General features: G+C 47.0%; 1 protein-coding gene across 7 annotated transcripts in view; it reads right to left on the bottom strand.

Annotated features, from left to right (window-relative positions):
* Positions 1-14,712: 14,712 nt before the first annotated feature.
* Positions 14,713-20,752, bottom strand: part of NKTR (natural killer cell triggering receptor) — a 38,538-nt gene continuing 32,498 nt past the window's right edge. For 5 of the 7 annotated variants that reach the window (XM_017746757.1, XM_017746756.1, XM_017746752.1 and 2 more), the window contains 4 exons: positions 20,007-20,102; positions 19,819-19,878; positions 18,827-18,925; positions 14,713-17,118 (listed from right to left, as the gene is read on the bottom strand). In XM_017746757.1, the coding sequence (XP_017602246.1) occupies positions 17,040-17,118; positions 18,827-18,925; positions 19,819-19,878; positions 20,007-20,102 (334 nt within the window). In that variant the 3' untranslated portion in view covers positions 14,713-17,039. The remainder of the gene's footprint in view (positions 17,119-18,826; positions 18,926-19,818; positions 19,879-20,006; positions 20,103-20,752) is intronic. The other 2 variants (XM_017746753.1, XM_017746755.1) reach the window with 1 other exon arrangement.

Consider the following 20,752-nt stretch of genomic DNA (forward strand, 5'->3'; position numbering starts at 1 on the left):
CCCTCCGCTACAGCCGCCTCTGCAGCGCAGCATCCCCCGGGAGCATCCCCTGGATCCCTCTGGGGCGGGGAAACTGAGGCACGCACAGCCCCTGCCCGGCCTCATAAAGACACCCCGAGGTGTTTTTTTTGGGGTGTAAAACCTCCGTTTGGGGTGTCGTGGAGTAACACTGAGTTATTTAAAAATGGGCTTTGGGAGCGTTCTCCGGTTTTTTTTGGAGGAAATGAGGATCCCCCACCTGGATGTGTTTAAGGTGCATTTGGAGCATTAATTGGGAGCACCCTCTAGATCCCACTGGGGTGGGGAAACTGAGGCACACAACCCCTCACCCGCTCCCCAAACCCAGTAAAAAGACCCCAATATTTTTTGGGCATAAAACTCCAATTTGGGGCATTGTGGAATAACGCAGATTGATTTAAAAATGGGATTTTTGGAGTGTTCTCCTGCTGTTTGGAGGAAATGGAGATCCCCCACGTGGATGTGTTTATGGCAGATTTGGTTATTGGGAGCACCCTCTGGATCCTGCCGTGGAGAGGGAAACTGAGGCACACAATCCCCTCATACCACCCCCTCACCCCCAAACCCATTAATAAGACCCAAGGTTTTTTGGGGGCATAAAACCCCAATCCGAGGGATAAAGGGGTAATGTTAATTATTTTAAAGGGTATTTTTGGCACGTTCTCCCACTGGTCAGAGGAAATGGAGATCCTCCACTTGGAGGGTGTTTAAGGAACATTTCCTTACAGGAGAGGGATCCCCCAAACCCCCTCAGGGCCTGGGATGGGACCTGTGGGACACAGCCAGTCCTCAATACCCTCCAAAACAAAGTAAAACCTCATTATTTCACCCGCAGCTCTGCTTGGCTCTCCCTGATGGTGAGCGAGGGGTGGATTTTATCTTCCCAACACCCCCCAGCCTCATCCGGGAGCCGGGTACCCCAAAATCCTCGTTCTGGGGACCGAGGGGGCAAAGCTGGAGCAGCTCCAAGGTATCTGTGGAGGACCTGTGCAGAGTCCCGCAGCAGTCCCACACCTCCAGCACCAGGACAGGCTCTGCCCCTCATCAGGAGAAGCCCAGGAGGTGACCAGCCAAGGCTCATCGGGATGGCGACCACCGCCCAAGACCCATCCTGCCCTCACCCTTCCTGCAGACTCCACCCAAAATGCCACGGGCACACGGATTCCCTTCCACCGCCCTAAAAGCAGAGCAGCACGATGGCTCTGAAGGGCACTGGGGGCACCGCCGGAACGGCGGGGCTGCTCCATCTTCATCCCACCTTCCCCTCTCCTCTGGTTTCCCGAGCCACTCCGTGCTGCCCACGTCCATGTGGTAACGTCTTGCACTTGTTTAGACTCAGCCCCGCTTGCCGTGTGCAGTAACTTCTTCCAGATGTGAGCAGCTCTTTGCATAACGTCCCCGTGGCCACGTCCTGCCTGCGCCGGGTTCATTTCAGAGCTCTTTAGTTATTTATTTATTTATTTAATGCCCTTTCTCACTCTCAGCCCTGCTCTGCTCTACAGGAAAAAATTCCTGGCCGATGCCACCAGAACATCGTCCCTATCAGAAAGCTTTTTGTGAGATAAGTGTTTGGCCCGTCCGACATCTCTCCTACCCTGGAAACTTTTCCAAAAAAGCCACATAAGCTCCTGGAAGTGCAGCCAGTGCCGAGGGTGAGGGTGAGATGAGGCTGGAGGTGGGAGACAGGGATTTAAGCTCTGTTCCAGAGCCCAAACCCCTGTGGCCTTTTCATGGATGTGGCACAGGGGACCAGGGAGCTCTAGAGCTTGAAGTCCTCATAGCTCTGAACTGTGAAGGTCTTCAGGGGTGGTCAAAGCCCTGATGCCACTCTGGGGGGATCACCAAGAGGTTCTGGCTTTTTGGAAGGAGCTGAGCCCACCTCTCACATGGAGACCGGGTCTTTGCCAGACACAGTTTTTCCTTCCTGATGTGGGAGAAGCTGTTCCCACCGAGACAAGGGGAAAAGCCTTGGAAGGGGCACAACCAATGACACACTTGGGAGAAATAATGTATTTGACCACAGTGACCACAGCAATGTTCCTGAGAGACAAAACACAGGTGGTTTTGTGGCCACAACCACCCAGGGGCTACGTGGGGTTTGCTGAAACAGCTTCCCAAAGCTCCCAGCAAATCCCACCCAACCCAGCGGGGTGAGATCCCACCCAGCCTGGTTTGGGGGCTTTGTTGTGTTGGTTACTGAGGCATGTGGGTGACTGATCCCTCTCTGGAGCTTCTTCAGCTGCTGGGATTTCTTACTGAGGGTAACTCCAAGCTCTTCGTGCCTTCACACAAAGTTCTGGAAGTTCTGGAGTCTTTCTGGAAGGCTGTGGGCTGGGAAACGGCTCTGGCACACCTTGCACAGTGTCAGTAACTGTGGAAAATGATCAAGGAAAGGGTCCACAGAGGGATCTGAAGGTCCAGAGCTCAGTTCAGTCACTGTCAGGGAACAGGTTCTCCAGGAAGGCAAAGTTCTGGAGAAACTGCTAACAAGGAGCACATGGAGCAAGGCTTGTTGACACAGGAGAAGGGTTGGGTCACCTTCCTGGGACTTTCCAGCAGTGTGGTGGCCACAAAAGGGACATTTCCTGTAGCTTTACCTCTTCCTTTCTCTCCCCAGGCCATGAGATGGCAACCACAAGGTCACAGAGGGTCTTAAATGAAAGATCAGCCACAACAACACTGAGGAAAATGTTTAGGGAAAGCAGGAGAGGTTCCTATTTCCTTGGTTTAACTGATCCCTGCTACTTCCATTTGCATTTCCATAGTTTCGGACTTCTCCAAAGGAAGTGTCACCAAGGACAAGGGACAGGAAGAAAGCTGAGACCCTGTAACAGCTCAGAGATTTTGGGGTTTGTGAGGAACCCCAGAAGAACCTGGAGGTGTTTAAGATGTGTAGATGTGGCACCTGGGTACAAGGTTTAGTGGTGCATGTGGCAGTGCTTGGCAGTTAATGGTTGGACTTGGTGATCCTGAGGGTCTTTTCCAACCGAAATGATTCTGTGAAGAGCCAAGTGGACCTGGAACGACGAATTCCAAGGTGGAACCATGTCCTCTTGCTGGCTCTGCCTGCCTGGCATTCCCTGCTTTAACAGCTGTGCTCTGCTGAGCATCTCCTGTGGGCTGGAATTCCCACGGAGAAGTGCTGCAGGAGATGGTGAGAGGAGGTTCTGTGGTGCCCACCCTTCCTCAGTGGGTCAGGGCACCCACAGGCTTGGGCAGAGAAGGAGGGAAGAGCCCTCCAGATTCCCAAGGGACACAAGATGGAGGCTGGGGACATGGTCAGCCCTTTAAGGATGTGTCCTGGGCTTGGCCAGCAGTTTTCATTCAGCAGCTGGTTTTCTGAGCAGGATCATGGAAAAGAAGGGATCAAATCAGGCCAAGGGAGGGAGAGAGAAAGAACAAAAAAATAGGGGAAGCAAGAACATTCCTGGAGGCTCTCTGGCCTCTCCCCCTCCAGCCTCCTGAGAGGAGCAGGAGGAGGAAAGAGACAAAACAAAAGGCACAAGAAAAGAACGAGCCAAAACAACACTAACGCGAGGGTTGCAAGGTCCAAAGCAAGCAGTGCCGGGGCAGGCCCCTTCCCAAAAACCCGTCAGCTTTCCGAGGATCAGGGGGTCCTGCAGAAAACGCTGCCCTTTTATGGCCAGGCAAGGAGGGCCGAGCACAGGATCCTGCCCTACTAAGGGAAAACATCTCCCGCTCAGTGTTTGCAGGGAGAACACCCACAGTGAATATAGACAAGCTCTCAAAGGACGACTGAAATACTGCTGCTCGTGTTGACCCCGATTCTTCTCTTCTTTTTTCCCTTTTTTTTTTTTTTTTCCTCCTCTTTGAGGTCTGCCTTCTGCCTCCAAACTGGGGGGGGGGGGGGAAAAAAAAAAAAAAGACATTTAAAAAGAAAAGCGATGACCCAGCAGGACTGGCTGAATCCAGGCGACACGCTTCCTTCACGGGGTGAGGAGCAGGTTCAGAAGGGTTGGCTGGGGAGGTGGGTGAAGCCCCCTGAGCTGTTCCCCCTCCTGCAGGCAGCAGAGCAGCGGCTGGGCCGGTGTTTATCCTGCCCTGGGCCGGTGTTTATCCTGCCCTGGGCCGTGGAAGGGCTGTGATCCAAGCAGGGAAGGTGTTGTTACTCCACTCTCAAGCGCACGTCATGTGCCAAGACCATCCATCCACCGCTGCAAATCCCGGCCCCGGCTGACCTGGAATCTCGCTGCCTGGGAGGGAACCAGCACCTCCCGAAGCTGCAGAAGTCACTATCCCATGGCAGGTGGTATTTTCACCAGGAGTAGCTTTTCCTCTCTGCTTGGCTGAGGCAGGGAAGAGAATCCACACTGCAAGAAAGACCCTGACCCATAGAAACCCCACTGGATTTGTATTCTCTGTATTTTTCGTGCACCCAAGAATTTTTCCACCCCCAGGTATCTTCTGGATCTGGCAGCAGCCAGGTTTTATTTCCCAGAGGAGCTCATATTGTATTCTAGGCCTTTTTTTCTACCAATTTTGTAATCATCAGGTTTAATTTTATATTTGGTAACATCAATATTAGGAAGTTTTAACCTATGAGTTATAGTACAGTGACAAGAAAATCCAAGAATGAAAAAATTCTTGCAGGAGTGAATTTGGTTTGGTGGCCAGGCTTTGGTAGTGAGGGGCTCCTGGGGTGGCTTCTGTGAGAAGCTGCTGGAAGCCTCCCTTGTGTCCAGCAGAGCCAATTCCAACCAGCTCCAGGACTGACCCGGCGCTGGCCAAGGCCGAGCCCATCAGAGATGGTGGCAGCACCTCTGGGGAAAACAGATTTAGGAAGTGGGAAAAGACCCTGTGCAGCTGCAGACAGAGAGAGGAGAGAGGATATCAGAGAGGAACAGCCCTGCAGACCCCTGGGTCAGTGCGAGAGGAGGGGCAGGAGCTGCTCCAGGCACCAGAACTGAGATTCTCCAGAGATTCCATGGTGCAGCCCGTGGAGAGGCAGCTGTGCCCCTGCAGCCCACAGACCCACCTGCAGCACATGGAGGAGACCACGCTGGAGCTGGGGGATGCCCAAAGCACGTTGTGACCTTGTGGAAAGGATGTCCTCACTGGAGCAGAGTCCTGGCAGGACCTGTGGATCTGTGGGGGAACGAGCCCACACTGGAGCAGGTTCCCGGCCCACTCTGGAGCTGTATCCATCATAGCCCACACATCTGCCCAGCTGTTGGACTTCAAGAAGCACTTCTTGGTACCAAAACTGGAGCCAGGTGAGGCTGTGCTGTGTCTCTTCACTCTGCCTGACTCAGCGTGGCTTCAGTGTCTGCACATCCCTGGCTGTGGTGATGTTGGCAGACATTGACTCGTTAGCAGTGAGACTCGTTAGAACTGGGGCCTTGGGGGATGTTTTCATGCAATCCTAGAATGGTTTGGGTTGGAAAGAACCTTAAAGATCATTCATTTCCCTCCCCCTGCCATGGACAGGGACACCTTCCACTATCCCAGGTTGCTCCACACCCTGTCCAACCTGGCCTTGGACACTTCCAGAGATGGGGCAGGTGGGTCACCTAAATGTGTTATGAGGGAGGAGATCATGGAGCAGCTGCCATGACCCTGCTTTTGGAGCTGGCTCTGCTCATCCCTTTGGATGAGTTACAGCAGAGCATTGGCAGGTCTTCGTTTTGGGTGGAAAAAGGCTTTTTTTGAGGATTATTTAAGAACAGGTTTTATGACGAAGGTCTGTGCTCTGCAAGCACCGAGCAAGCCAAGCCAAGCCAAGCCAAGCCAAGCAGCCCAAGCCAAGTTGTCCTCACTGCTGTTGTGTTGGAGAAACAATCTCTATTAACAACTTGACTTGGCAGTTTAACGTTTTGGGGAAAGAAATATTTTTATTCTCCCACCAGGCCCTTCTCCAGCCATTATTGGCTACTGCTTTCCTGCATGAACAATTTAACCCCTGTGATGTTCAGGGCACTGGACAAAAGTAAATTCAGTAAAATTTACCCTTTTCCTGATAAAGCACATGGATTCTGTGATCTAGGTGGGAAAACCACAGGATTTTACATATTTCTCTTTTTTTTTTTTTTTAAAGCCCTTCACAATGCAATTAAAGAAACCATGTTGCCACAGGACTGGAGAAAAAGTCCTTTTGCTGCTTGAAAACCGATGAAAAAGAAAGAAAGTGAGAGGTTTCAGTGGTCATTTCTCAGGATGGAAATGAGTCCATGGTGTGGTACAGCAGAGATCGAGTCCAGGGTTTTTCAACATCCTCACCCACAGCCTGGAGGAGCAAGAGCAGCCCCACATCTCCATTTCTGCACGAGAGCTCTTCTGAGGGCATCACTGATGGCAAGAAACTCCGAAAGGCTCTTAAAAAATGGAGAAGCAGAGAAGAAAGTTTCAAATGAGCTTTGGTACAGGAATACACAGAGTAAAGCATCTGGAGGACAAGCATTTGAACAATTCTTGTGCTACGCCAAGGCTGGAACGGGCACCATGAGCTGAGATCTTCGACTGCCCCCAGAAACCCAGACTGCCCCCAGCGTGTGGCCAAGGTGTGTTCAAGGTGGCAGCTAAAAAGAGACAAGAAGCTGTTATTTCTCAGCCCTCCCTGAGCACATCCAATGCTCAAGGCATCACTTTGCTGCTGCAGGAAACCCTGATGCGTCCTCGTTTCGATCTCCGAGAGGAGAGTGGTGGTGTTGGAGAAGAAGAAAGAACAATTAAATGACCACTGGGGTGGGGCAGCTGCTTCACAAGGTGAGATGGCAGCTCAGGATTGTTCATCCTGGAGAAGGGAAGGCTCTTGGGAGCTTATGAACCAGGGGCAGCAAATCCTGAAGGTGATGAGGTCAGTGAATGTAAGATTATGGATCAAATTACAGAGATCGTGGAATCCTATGGTTTGGGTTCGAAGAGTCCTTAAAGCTCATCCCATTCCACCCCCTTGCTGTGGGTGGGGACACCTCCCACTAGACCAGGTTGCTCCAAAGCTGGTCTTGGAATGTTACCTCCTTTTGCTGCTGGAAAAGACCAATAGGTTTGATAAACTCACAGAAAAAGGGGGCAGTTACTGGACCAGACTCTCCCAAATGCAGCGAGATGCACTCGGATCACTGCTCACCACCTGCAGACTCCATCAGTTAGGAGCAATAAAGTTCATCCCTCATCCAATACACAGCCCAAACATGCATTAAATGGTTCCAGAGCATATTCCTGTGCAAAGTTAAGGATGGAATTCCTGTGACAGCTCCGAAGGGCGTTGGTGTCACCCCTGGGTTTGCCAGGTGTGGAAGCTGCATGGTCTGCCCAGCACGGGGCTGGCAGCTCAAAGGCAGCTTTGCATATCAAAGGAGAATGTGGTAAGAAGCAGCTTTTCATTAGTCAGGAAGTTATAAATTGATACCTTGATTGAAATAATTATCAAGAATTACAGGAAATACCCGGGGATGCATTTATATTCAAGAGAGTCTCCAGGGAGTTGGGGAAACTTTGCCCCAAATAGGAGTTTCTGTTCGGGGATGCAGCACTGCAAAATGAAGCCCCACCTTTCAAACCCCCCATTATCAGTCCTGTCTTTTACTTATTTTCTTAGAACAAACCAGATTCTTACTTTTTTTTTCTTCAGATAATCCTGATTTTTAAGGCTGCTGGGGAAATGCTGGAGTTGCAAAGCAGATACATACAAACAGCAGTAATTTCACAGCCCCTTCACTCCCCTCTGGCTTTTAGGTCCCTGGAATCCACAGGGAACTTTCCATCATAACAGGAGTATCCAGAGAAGCTGTGGCTGCTCCTGGATCCCTGGAAGTGTCCAAGGCCAGGTTGGATGAGGCTTGGAGCAGCCTGGGACTGAGGAAGGCGTCCCTGCCCATGGCAAGGGGTTGGAATTGGGGTGGTTTTTAAGGTCCCTTCCAACCCAAACCACTCTGGGATTCTGTGAAATTTGCAACGTGAAAAACAAGAAACCATCTTACTCTGTAAACATTCATATATAGGAAATACCCAGTGAATTTTCCTCCCCTGGCCAAAGCCATGCTAAATAATGCCCCAAACAAACAAACAAAAACAAACAAAAACAAACAAAAACCAAACAAAAAATCAAAACAAGAAAAAATCCAGCATGAAGATCTCACAGAATTAGTCTGATTTATATTAGTGCCCCAAACCCCCCTTTAACAGCTGGTATTTGTGCTGAAATATTCAGTAGAGAAGGTTCCCTGCCCATGGCAGGGAGCTGGAGGAGACGACCTTTTAGGGTCCCTTCCAACCCAAGTTATTCCATGATTCTGTGACCCTAAGGACACAGGGGTGAAGTGAAGGCCTCAAAGAGGTGTCTCAGGGTGGAAAGCTCAGTTTTTCAAGGATAAATTTACAGGGGGGTTTGGAAACACGGGCTCTGAGGGCAGACGTGGAAAACAAGACATGGACACCTTCAGTTTTGTAAGACCCAGATCCAGAAGCTCCAGTCAGGCAAGCTGAAGTTCAAATCAAATTAAGACGCCAGCCAGCTCCTGCTCACATCCCTGCAGCTCCAGCACAGCTGGAAGAGGGAAGATGGCAGGGACAGATGACAAGAAGCCGAAGGAAAGCAGTGCTGGAAGGAGGGAACATTGCTCCAGGAGTTATTTATGATCCGCTGGGACAGCGAGGAGATACACAGCCTGGGACTCCCTGGGGATCTGTCCCAGGCCTGGTACTGCTCAAAATATTTTTTTAATAATTACTTGCATGAATAGAAAATTTGCTTCTTACAGCTGCAAATGATACCAAGCCGGGAGGGACTCGGAGCGCTTGGGAGGACGGGTTGGGACTTCAAAACAATCTTGACGCAGTAGAGAATTAGCCTGGAAAAAAAAACTAGTCTGCAATTTAGGAGAAACAAAGGGAAAATGCTGCTTGTGTAAGAGGAGCTGGGCTGCAGAGCATGGCCTGGGAAGGGAATGGGGGAGCAGGGATGAGCAGCCCTCCTTATTCTGAGGGAAAAGCAGCAAACCACAGGCAAGGGCAGGTGAATGTTGCCTGCAGGACACGTGGAGAGGTGATTTACATCCGTGTGGCTCCATGGATCCTCACCTGGAGCGTGTTGTCTGCATGGATATGGGGATCTGGGGATCTGGGAAGGTTGTGGGCTGGTGGTGGAGTTGGCCAATCGCAGAAGCTGGAAAAAGAAATCAAAACAAACTCACCCAAACTCCAAAACCTCCTCAAGCTCCCTCAAAATATTCAAAGTTTTTTATTGCAGAGAAGACCAGGTTTGGGCAAGAGCTACCTTGCTGCCTCAGACCTTTAACAAATATTTAAGGCGGTCTTCTCCCTTCTATTTAAATATTTACACGGGCCTGGAGTGACAGGACAAGGGGGAATGGATTCACACTGCCAGAGGGCAAGGCTAGATGGGATATTGGGAAGGAATTCTTCCCTGTGATGGTGCTGAGGGGTTGGAATAGAATTTCCAGAGAAGCTGTGGCTGCCCCTGGATCCCTGGAAGTGTCCAAGGCCAGGTTGGACAGGGCTTGGAGCAGCCTGGGACAGTGGAAGGTGTCTCTGACATGGCAGGGGGTGGCACTGGATGAGCTTTAATGTGGCTTCCAACCTAAACCTATTTGGGATTCTATGATTTTATTGGAAGGAAACAAGTCATTCTCTTCCTCTGTGACCAGCAGTGATGGTTTTATGCAACAGAAAAGGAGATTTAATTTAGACAACCAAAAAAAAAAAAAAAAAAAAAAAAAAAAAAAAAAAAAAAAAAAAAAAGGTGGGGGGGTTTGTCTTGGTTTGTTTTTTTGTTTGGTTTTTTTTTACAGAGTGCATAGTTCAGGCAATTTTGGTGTTGGCAATTCAACTGCTCAATATCAGCCCTGAACATTTTTTGTAGATTGGTTGAACAAGAACTGCTGGGATTTATACAGCTGGAGCTGCTCCTGACTCTGCACAGGAGGAAACTGTGCAGAGCTGCAAAGGTCCCTTTTTGCCATGTTCTCTGGCACAAACTCCTTGTGAAAGGTGTCAGTGCAGAGCTATTCATGGAAATGAAAGATGAGCATGGAATCTATGCAGCTTCCTGCAGAAAGGCAGTAGGAAATCCATTGCTAAAGCTGGGTTTCTCCACCAATATGTGATTTTGGTTACAGACAGCAGTTTTGATAAAACAATTTTGGTTTTTTTTGATTTGTTTTCCCTCCTGGTTTAATGGAAAGAAAAGAAGAGAGGGGTATTGCTACACTCATGAAATCAAAAATCACACCAGAGGCACAATGAGGCAGCCTGGGTTTGAGATGATGTGAGCTCATATTCCCAGACTCCCTACTGTTGACCAAATTTTCCTTAGACAGCTCTCATTTCTGTAATAACCAATCCTGCCAAGCCCAGAAGGGAATCACATCTTCACAGAAACTCGTGAGCTCTCAGGAGCAGAGAATGGTCCCAGATGATATTCGGTGGCTTTGGTGGCACAGAGAAACCAACATCCACCTCAAAAGTCTCTGGAAGGGCTCCCACTCACCAGCCCTGCTTCCCACAGATGAGAACATCGAGTCCTTGGTATCCTCCCTCTCTCTTGAGCTTTTTTTGTGCTTAAAATGAACAATTTTTTGTCATGAGGGAAAGATCTGATCTTTGAAGAAGGGAGAGATAAGGCCGAGGGATCAAGAGCCCATGGGCTGAGGGTGATTCCTGTTTAGCGAGAGGTGAAGAACCTGTAGGTCTGTGTGGAATAGAAGATTTCTAACATGCTCCCTAAAATCATCACAGAATCATGGAATGGTTTGGCTTGGAAGGGACCTTAAAGATCATCTTGTTCCACCCCCTGCCATGGGCAGGGACACCTTCCACTAATCCCAGACTGCTCCAGGCCCTGTCCAGCCTGGCCTTGGACACTGCCAGGGATCCAGGGGCAGCCACAGCTGCTCTGGGAAACTTGTTCCAGTGCCTCGCCACCCTCACAGCCAAGACTTTATTCCTAATATCCAATCTAAACCTATTCTCTGTCAGTTTGAAGCCATTCCCCCTTGTCCTGTCACTGCAGACCCTTGAAAACTCTCTCCCCATCTTTCCTGTAGCTCCTCCAGGCACTGGGAGGCCACAATGAGCTCACCCTGGAGCTGCTCTCCTCCAGGCTGAACAATCGCAGCCCTTGCAGCCTTTCCTCGGTGCCAAACAGCGATGCCACTTGGGAGCAGCAGCTGCTCTGTGCCAGTGACGCCGGGTGACACCAGCAGCTCGCAGGGAGGCCCCTGGGCAGCCCCGATCATGGGACACCACCGGGACTGATCAGTCCCTCCAGGGGAGACACTGGGAATAAGGGAGATGAAGTGGCAGTGGGTATAAATATGTAAAATTGACATTGCTACTACGCAGACTGTTCTGAAAAAATAAATAGTTCTTTATGCCAAACTTGCATCGCTCTCGATGGAATGGGTTCATTCTTTCTCAAACATCCTGCTTCTGCAGGCCCATGAAGCTCTGCTGATTGATTCATCTCACGTTGCCAAGAGCCAGCGTGGAACTGCAGCAATCCCTGCTCTCCCCCCTTCACGAGGACCTTCCCAACCCTCCTCATGCTTTTTCATTTGCCAGAATTCATTGGGGTAAAGTTATGTGGATGCTATCTGAGTGGGTGGCCAAGGCACCAAGGAGAGGGGAAGGATCTTCCTCATCCTCCCTCACAGGGTGCACCATGAGCCGGAAGAAACAGAAACCCCAAGAGGGAGGGCAGCCCCTTCCTGTCTGAGTGAAGGAATTAATTAAGGAGTTTTGCAGCCTGAGGCCAGGACTGGGACATAATGGCAGGGTGGGAGCTACAAGTGTTCACAAGCTGTGTTGAGCTCAGAACTCTCTGTGTCAGAATCCCAGAATCCTTAAGGTTGGAAAAGAGCTCAGAGATCGAGTCCAACCATTACCCCAACACTGCCGTGTTCACCACAAACCCCGTCCCCAGGTGCCACATCCACACAGCTTTTGAGCACTTCCAGGATTGGTGATTCCAGCTCTTCCCTGGGCAGCCTGTTCCAATGCCTGAAAACTCTTTCCATGAAGAAATTTTCCCTAAGATCCAATCTACACCTCCCCTGGCCCAGCCTGAGGCCGTTCCCTCTCCTCCTGTCCCTGTTCCCTTCGAGCAGAGCCCGACCCCCCCGGCTGCCCCCTCCTGTCAGGGACTTGTGCAGAGCCACAAGGTCCCCCCGGAGCCTCCTTTGCTCCAGGCTGAGCCCCTTTCCCAGCTCCCTCAGCAGCTCCTGGGGCTCCAGCCCCTTCCCAGCTCCGTTCCCTTCTCTGAACACGCTCCAGCCCCTCAATGTTTTATGTCTTGAGGGGCCCAACATTGCATACAAAATTCCAGGTGCAAAGTCAGACCATCCCTGGGATAAGGACATCACTTTCCTTGAGCTGTACTCCATTCTTCCAAGGACAGACACACAGCATAAACATCAATTAATCCCAAATTAATGCCAATCCCTTCTTCATGCATCCACCATGCACAAATTTATTACCTTCATTAAAAAACCTCCCCAAAGCTGCCACAGCTCCGCTGATTTCACACACGCAACCCCATCTGCTTCCCAGGGGTTACATGGATATGATGAAATTCAGGCCTGGGTCCCTTTAATTGTTCAGATGATTCGTAAGCACTTTTAATGTACCAGGTGGAAAATCATTCCTGTTTCACCACCACCTAAAAAAGAATTATTTACATGGATGTGAAGCAGGGGTGGGGCATGCAGACCTTGATCTCCTCCTGATTTAAATCCCAGGCAGCGTTCCATTTGGGAATGACACCAGATGGGATTCCAGGGTGCAGCTCAAGGTCATCCAAACACCATGCTCTGCTTTGAACTGTGAGTGGGATCATCAGGAATCACACAAAGCCAGAACAGAAATTTAATCCACTGCCACAGACCCAGGGATCCTTGGGAAGAGCACTGGGAATGCTCCTTCCCCTTGAGTTCAAGGACACAAGCAACCCTTGTTTGGAAGTGACAGAGAGGGAAGGAAATCTCTTGGCACAGAGATAGCGTAGAGAAAGTGTGTTTATGCTGTAGCTTTGTAAAGCCGTGCTTTGTAAGCAGCTGTTGGAAAAGAAGATGGTTCATTTAATATTGTCTTATTTTAGACAAGGCACTCACCTGCAACTGGAGACAGAGCCACTCCACTACATCCTGGGGATAACCTATTCCCAAAACAACCCCAGACCTGCACACCAAACCTCCCTTAGAACCTTTTTTTTGATGAAATCACTCCTAATTGAACACTAATTTCACTTCATTGCAGGATTTCAGATCTGTTTTAATCACAAGCAGTCCATGCCTGGGTGTCACCACTCTATTTTTACCAGGCACTGCTCCAGCCCTGCTGTCGGCGCTGGCTCAAGGTGACAGCGTGACCTCCATGGCAGCAGCACCTGAGAGCAGCCCTGGGATCCCCAGGATTGACTCCTGCAGGGAATAGGCTCTGGAAGCATTAAAAACATTGTGAAGGTTGGTGACTACCCTTAATATCCTGTTAGGGATGGGATCCTGCCCCTTGACCCCACCCTGCAGTGCTGTGTCCAGCTCTGGGGTCATCAGCACAGGAGCGACCTGGAGCTGCTGGAGATGGTCCAGAGGCGGCCACGGGATTGTTCCAAGGGCTGGAGCCCCTCTGCTCTGGAGCCAGGCTGGGAGAACTGGGAATGGTCACCTGGAGAAGGGAAGGCTCAGGGAGAGCTCAGAGCTCCTTGCAGGGCCTAAAGGGGCTCCAGGAGAGCTGGAGAAGGACTTTGGACAAGGGATGGAGGGACAGGACACAGGGAATGGCTTCCCGCTGAAAGAGGAAGGGGTCAGATGAGACACTGGGAAGAAATTCCTAATTTTCTCTGCACTGGCACAAGACTCCCAGAAAAGCTGTGGCTGCCCCATCCCTGGAGTGTCCAAGACCAGGTTGGACAGGGCCTGGAGCAGCCTGGGCTAGTGGAAGGTGTTCGTGCCCATGGCAGGGCGTGGCACTGGATGGGCTTTAAGGTCCCTTTTAAGGTCTCTTCCAACCAAGCCATTCCATGATAAGCAGCTGGTTTGTGCTGCCCTGGGACACAGGAGCTTGTCCAACACTTCACTCTTCTATCTGATCTCTGTGGTGGTGCCATTCCCCCTCCAAGGTCAGGAAGTGTCAGGTTATCCAGACCACACCGAAGACAAGGAACCACCTTCCCTCATCCTTTTCACCTCAGACCAAAGCAGTTCATCTTTCCCTCACAGCAAAGCCAGTAATTCCACTGAAATCCAGCTTCTGTGGAACAGAAGGTCTGAAAGACTAATGGATCAGTCTGCAAGCCACTACATCTGCTGCCATGGACTAATACCACATTTCCAATATGCTAAGGAAGTGATGCGGGAATGTGTATTTGGGAAAGAAGGTTTAGCAGAGTCGATAAGCTCAGCCCATTCCCAGATTTCCGTGGAGATCTGTTAAGTGTTTGTCTTCACCAAGGAGAGGAACCTTTTATAGATCTCGAGGAAACAAGCGAGACCTCAAATCACTTGGAAATTTCAAAATATTTGTTCCTCCAATGACTGTTATGTAAACCCAGAGTCTTGCTGAGGAATCATTCCCCTATGTAGGTCAGGAAAAGGAAAAGCAACTTTGTGTCTGAGTCTTGCAAGGGACAAACGTGGATACTGAAAGTGTATTTTTAATGTTCCTGCCTGTTTCCTTCAAGCAGCACCACAGATTTTTCCAGATGTAGAGCAAACAGCATTTGCAGATATGTACAAAAGTTTATTTTACAAACAGCAACTACTTTGGAATAACAAAATTGCAAAAACATAGAGCAGTGTTAGAAAACCAGCTCAGGGGGACATTTTCTATCTGAAGCACAATTTAACAGAATTCACTAAGTAAAAATACCCCCAACCCTTCCCTCAACCCCTTCCCAACCATTCTCTACGTGATGGAATTTCTTTATAAACCTTTGACTAAAGATATGAAAGACTTTAGTGACAGTGCAGTAATTTTTGATAACTACAGTTAATTATTTGACCATCTTTCTATTACCTTTTCCTGGCCTTAAAGAGTCAAACCACATCTGAAACCACAATAAAAATCTGATTCTGGAGCAATATTTTCACTAATAGGTATAGAATATAATGGCTATAATTGTAGATTTTGTTACACCATGAACTCTCTAGTTCTATTTTCTTAGTAAGGGAAAAACAAGTTACAACTGTACTGAAAATGATGAAACTACAACAAGTACCACTGAAATATTTGTTCAGGACTCTGAGATGGCTGCTGCTGTTAGAAATATGTCTGTAAGTGTCTCCTGACTTGGGTATTAAATGTATTTAATGCTAAAAAGCATAAGAAGTTTACAAAAGGGCGGGAAGGTTGCGTGCACACACTTTGTCACTAAACTCTAAGTGTAGGAAAGGGGTAAGAGGAGAGTTTTGGGTACTGCTAGAAAGTGGAAAAACTCCACGGCCAATTCACTTTCAGGAACGTGCTGTGGGTGGACAGAAATGGAGGAATCATCACCATCTCCCTTTGAACTTGCTTTCCATGTTTCACAAGTGTACCAAAAAATCATCTAACTTGGGAGAGCTTAATTCAATCAAAGAGAGAACGAATTGATGCCTAAGCAAGAAATTACCACTTTTAATTTTCAAAGCTACTGGATCCTGATGAGATTAAGAAAAATAATTTCCAACATTTGAAAATGAGAAAATGAAAGCATCTCCAGATATTACAGAAAATCAGTAATGGAAACTGTTATGGTACAACAGTGCTCGTTAGCTCTAATCAAACCTCATTTGTTTTGTCTCTACAGACCCCAAGTTTCAGGTTGTATTATGCCATTAAAAATTCTGGTCCTCAGTACCCAACTTTCTAAACCCCCCCAAAAAAACTTTACAAATTATTTTAAATCAACTCAATCAGAATATCGCAAGAATTACTCAATGGTCTTCAGCTTGAATCTATTTATTTTTTTGCAAACCATTTACCTGTAACACAAGAGTCAGTTTTGGTATTAAACTTTACTTGGAAAGTATTGTCCATGCTTTTCAGGAGGCATCCCAGTATTTCTGTAGTCCTACTTTAACAAGATATAGTTCAGTATCTGCAGTATCAGTATCTGGTATTCCCTATGGTGAGTGGGATACAGCTACAGACGTTTTATAAAGGAACCTTTCTGGCTGGTTTTCTCAAAAACTTACCATCATGTCAGCTTTTAAAGAGTGCTTTGGATAAACTCATGACACACGCATGGTTTACAACGTTCCAAATGTGCTGGAGGATGCCAAGCACTGGAATAGGAACTGAAATCAAAGTCAGGAAGTGTTCAGAAACACTTCTTTAGTCTCTGAAGGACATTGCTGTTTACCACAAAATTCATCTTTTAAACATAAAAAGTTTAGACAAGTTGGATATTCAGCTCCAAACTCATTCATCACACTTTTGCTCACTGCTTGTCAGTTTGACAATTCCCACTGTGCATCATCCATCTCACCTTTTCCAGCAGAATTCCGGAACATCACAGTTCAGGAGGGATTAAGACAGAGTGGCAGGCTTTGTTTTCCTCGCCTATATCCTGTATAGAATGCAATAATCAACAATCAAGACAGCATGGAAACAGCTTCCAGCAGTAAAAAAGCATTTTCATCAACTAGAAATGGCAGCCTTTATAAGAAATTGACTTCACAGTTTAATAGTTGCTAACATATCTTTTCTAAGGTGTTTATAAACAGACTTGAAGACAGTCCTGACTGCTGCACCCAAAAAGTGGTGCCAGCAATTCACCTAAGTGTTATTCATGGCTTGGAAAAGCTTGATTCAAGGAAATCCAACTGGGTTTTTTTATTATTATTCTGTAAAAGTTGCATTTGTCATAAAAAAAATAAAAAATAATATCAGCTGTTGAGCTCAGTCCTTCTCTCTGTAGGCAAGAGAGTTGAGTTCACTGTTAAACGGGAAAGTTTCAGCGAAATCAGCAAACAACCTTCACTTGTGACACTGTCAGAACAGTTTTTTTGAATATAACACTGAAAAAATTCTGGAATACAGTTTCCATCCTCAAAGGAACATTCTCAGCTGTATCTGCTGCTCTCACTGGGGCTCCTGTTGTTGGAGTAGCTGCGATCGCTGTCGCTGTCGGAGCCGTAGGACCTGCAGGATAAAAAAAGATTTAAATGCCTCAAAGATGCAGTTTGAGCCTCAAACTTAAAAATTGCACCACGTAAAAAAATTGGCAAGACAGATACAGATAAGAAAACATACGGGGTGATATTTCTTATAACTAATGTAGTTATTAAAGGATACTCAAAATTGAAATAACCATTAACTTCACATGACGAAAACTGCATAACTCAACCCGAACTGTTGGTAACTTCTTGCTTTCTCTGCTACAGCTAAAAACCATCCAAAATTAATGTTTTTATAAATGCTAACTGAGCTGACTGAGAAGTGTATTCTAACAAGTGTAATTTTATACTGCAAGCATTTCTCAACTAAGATAATTTCACAAATCCTCGAGCTATGTATTTTATTTTCTTGTTTGAAGGACCGTCTTAAAAATTAGGCCCCATAACCACAACAGAGGTGTGTTTGTGTGTCTGCAGTGTGGAAATTGTATTTAAAATGTTTTGGCTCCTCCAGATGAATTCCAAGCTCAGCACCTGGCCAAATGTCAACACAGAGCCCAGATGGTTTCAGACAAGCCACAGGACACGTTCAAATTACACAGAATAAGCTTTGAGAGATTTTCCAGCCTCCCGCCTGTAAGGGAAGCTTTGTAAGTGAAAGGTGAGCATTTCCTAATCCCATGCTGTTTCTCTGAAGCTTCCCAACATAATAAAGCAATGGTTTTTTGAGTTTATTTCCACATTCTTCATTAATTTCATTAATTTTCCCTCGAACACAAGATGAAAGCTGTTTTGTGCAATTGGGTGAGAGTGAAGTCCATTAAGAGTTGGTATAAAGCTGTGAAAAAATTCTTATGAGGAGAGGATGAAAATGTACAGTAGTTTTAGAGAACTGTGTGATTTATGACTAATAGGGGGCATATTAAAAGGTATAAAACAAATCATCAGTGATATTAAATGTATCTCCAACTCTCCATATCTCTGATCTCTGTGACATGTGCTCACTTACACTTATATAAATCCCCTGGACTGAGGAGAATAAAATTTATTCTGAACTCAACAGATTTGCAGGTAAAAATATTCATTCAAAATACATTCTAGGAAGTTAAAAATGAAATCTGGATTGCAGCAAAACTTTTAATTTCCCTTCCAGATTGTTTTAAATCCACTTCTGCAGCGTAACCAAAAAGAATTTACCAGCCAGTGGAATTCCCTGCATACCAGGCAGCTTTTAATCCGTAACAGAGCACTTGATTTAAATCTTAAGAGCTATGTGGGTTTTATGAAACACTTGATATTATTAAAAAACCCCAAATCATAGGTTGGCAAAGACCTTTGAGATCACCAAGTCCAATGGTTAACGCAGCCCCACTGTCCTCACTATTAAACCATGTCCTCAATGCCATTTCCACAAGTTTTTAACACTTCAATGGATGGGGACTTCACCATTTCCCTGGGAAAATGTGCTAATTTTGAATGCATGCATACAATGAACTGGAAATCAACCTTTCCTTATCCTGGTTGCTTCCCCATCCTCATATTTAGAATGTCAGAACTTCCAACTTCCTCGCTCACACACATGCTCTGATTTTAATTAGAATTTGGTTTAAATTTTTACTTTTGCCACGTGTAGTTCTTATTCTTATGGGGAAAAACCAGCACACTGGCCTTGTTAAACATCCTCTGCTTGTGTTCAGCAAAACCTTTGTGCACCAAAGCGGGGTCAGACGCACCTGGATCTCCGGTCGTAACTCCGAGATCTCCGGTAGCTGTCGCTCCTCTTGCTCCTGCTCCGACTCCTGCTGTAGTAACTGTCATAGCTGTAGGACCTGCTTTAAAGGGGGGGAAAAAGTAATTGTGAATTCAGAGTTTCTGGTCTCAAATGCTATTTTAAATGCTGGTTTAAAGGATATTTATAGAAGAGAGATGAGGGGCTGTACAGAAATTACTCTCAAGGATGTGGCGAACACTTTATAAAGGTTTCAACACAACAACCACCTTCAAAATAACAGTAAAAATCTCAAATTTTACTAAAGACAAAGAAAGACATACTAAGCATCTATAAAGTTTTGTGCTTTTTCTCTTTTTCGCAGATGCAGTAAAATTCTTGTTTGCTGCTACTTCTGAAAACAAGCAAAGCAATTCCATTTATAACTCAATTTTATTTAAAGAAACACGAGCAAATGTGCTCACTACTACTTACAGCATTACCTGTAACTGTAATGCCAGGATGGTTTGGTTATTTTCAGCTTTTCAAAGTGTCTTGTGTTGATTTTTGCTTTGATTCAAGTTGCCATCAGGATATGAATATAATAATAATTATATTATAATCATGATATTATAATAACAGATCTCTGGAAGTGCCCAAGGCAAGGCTGGACAGGGCTTGGAGCAACATGGTCTAGGGAAAGGTGTCCCTGCCCATGGCAGGCGGTTGGAACTGGATCATCTTTAAGGTCCTTTCTAACCCAAACCATTCTGGGATTCTGTGAGATAAAAGTAATCCTAAAAAGTATTTTTATAAATAAATATGTATTTATATATGCATTTATATGATAGCATATGCAATAAAATATGTAGTCTGCACGACATATAACAGCATCATATGCAATAATTCTGTATTAAACTCTATTTTAAAGAGAGATAAACAGAAGTACACTAATACTAAGATGATTTGATGGGTAGCACATTTCTTGCAGAGGTTGTATAAAAGGACAATCCATACCTGGATCGACTGTGGTGACCATAGGAACTGCTCCTGGATCGACTCCTGCTATAGCTCCGACTGACAGAAACAAAAGCACAGAGGGGTTTTTAGTCAACAAAAGCCAAAAGTGCTAAAGAGAGCAGGGGGAGAGGGGGAGCAAGAGGAGGAGAACACGTTTGGCACCATCTGCAGCTGGATGAGCTCACCTACGACTCTTGTAACTGTGGTAGGAACTACTCCGGCTTCTGGAGCGATCTCTGCTGTACCAGCCCCGGCTTCGGCTCCTGGAGTAGCTCCTGGATCTGCAACCAAGGAACACCAAGAGAGAACATAACTGAGGAGAAGAACAGCAGAAAATGAGAACCAAAAGAAGCTATGGATCTTTAGCTTTCTAGCTAAATATTTATTCCATACTTGCTAAATGATAGAGCCACTAAGTTGATCCAAGGGCTGGAGCCCCTCTGGCTCTGGAGCCAGGCTGGGAGAGCTGAGGGTGTCCAGCCAGGAGACATCAGAGCCCCTTCCAGGGCCTGAAGGGGCTCCAGGAAAGCTGGAGAGGGACTTGGGACAAGGGCATGGAGTGACAGGTCAAAGAGGAATACCTTCACACTGACACAGATTGAGATGAGATATTGGGAAGAAATTCTCCCCTGTGAGGGTGGGGAGGCCCTGGCACAGATTCCCAGAAAAGCTGTGGCTGCCCCTGGATCCCTGGGAGTGCCCAGGTTGGACAGGGCTTGGAGGATAGTGGAAGGTGTCCCTGCCCATGGCAGGGGTTGGAACGGGATGATCTTTAAGGCCCCTTCCAACCCAAACTGCTCTGTGGCTCTAGGACACAGGACTGTTCAAAACAAAAAACACAGCCTTAAAGAGAAAAACACTCCTTGAAATATGAGAACTTTCATGTTCTGGAAACTTTCACATTTCAGGACTGGCTGTGGGAGCAGCACAA

Source organism: Corvus brachyrhynchos, unplaced genomic scaffold, assembly GCF_000691975.1.
Source record: "Corvus brachyrhynchos isolate BGI_N302 unplaced genomic scaffold, ASM69197v1 scaffold18, whole genome shotgun sequence".
Taxonomy (NCBI): Eukaryota; Metazoa; Chordata; class Aves; order Passeriformes; family Corvidae; genus Corvus; species Corvus brachyrhynchos.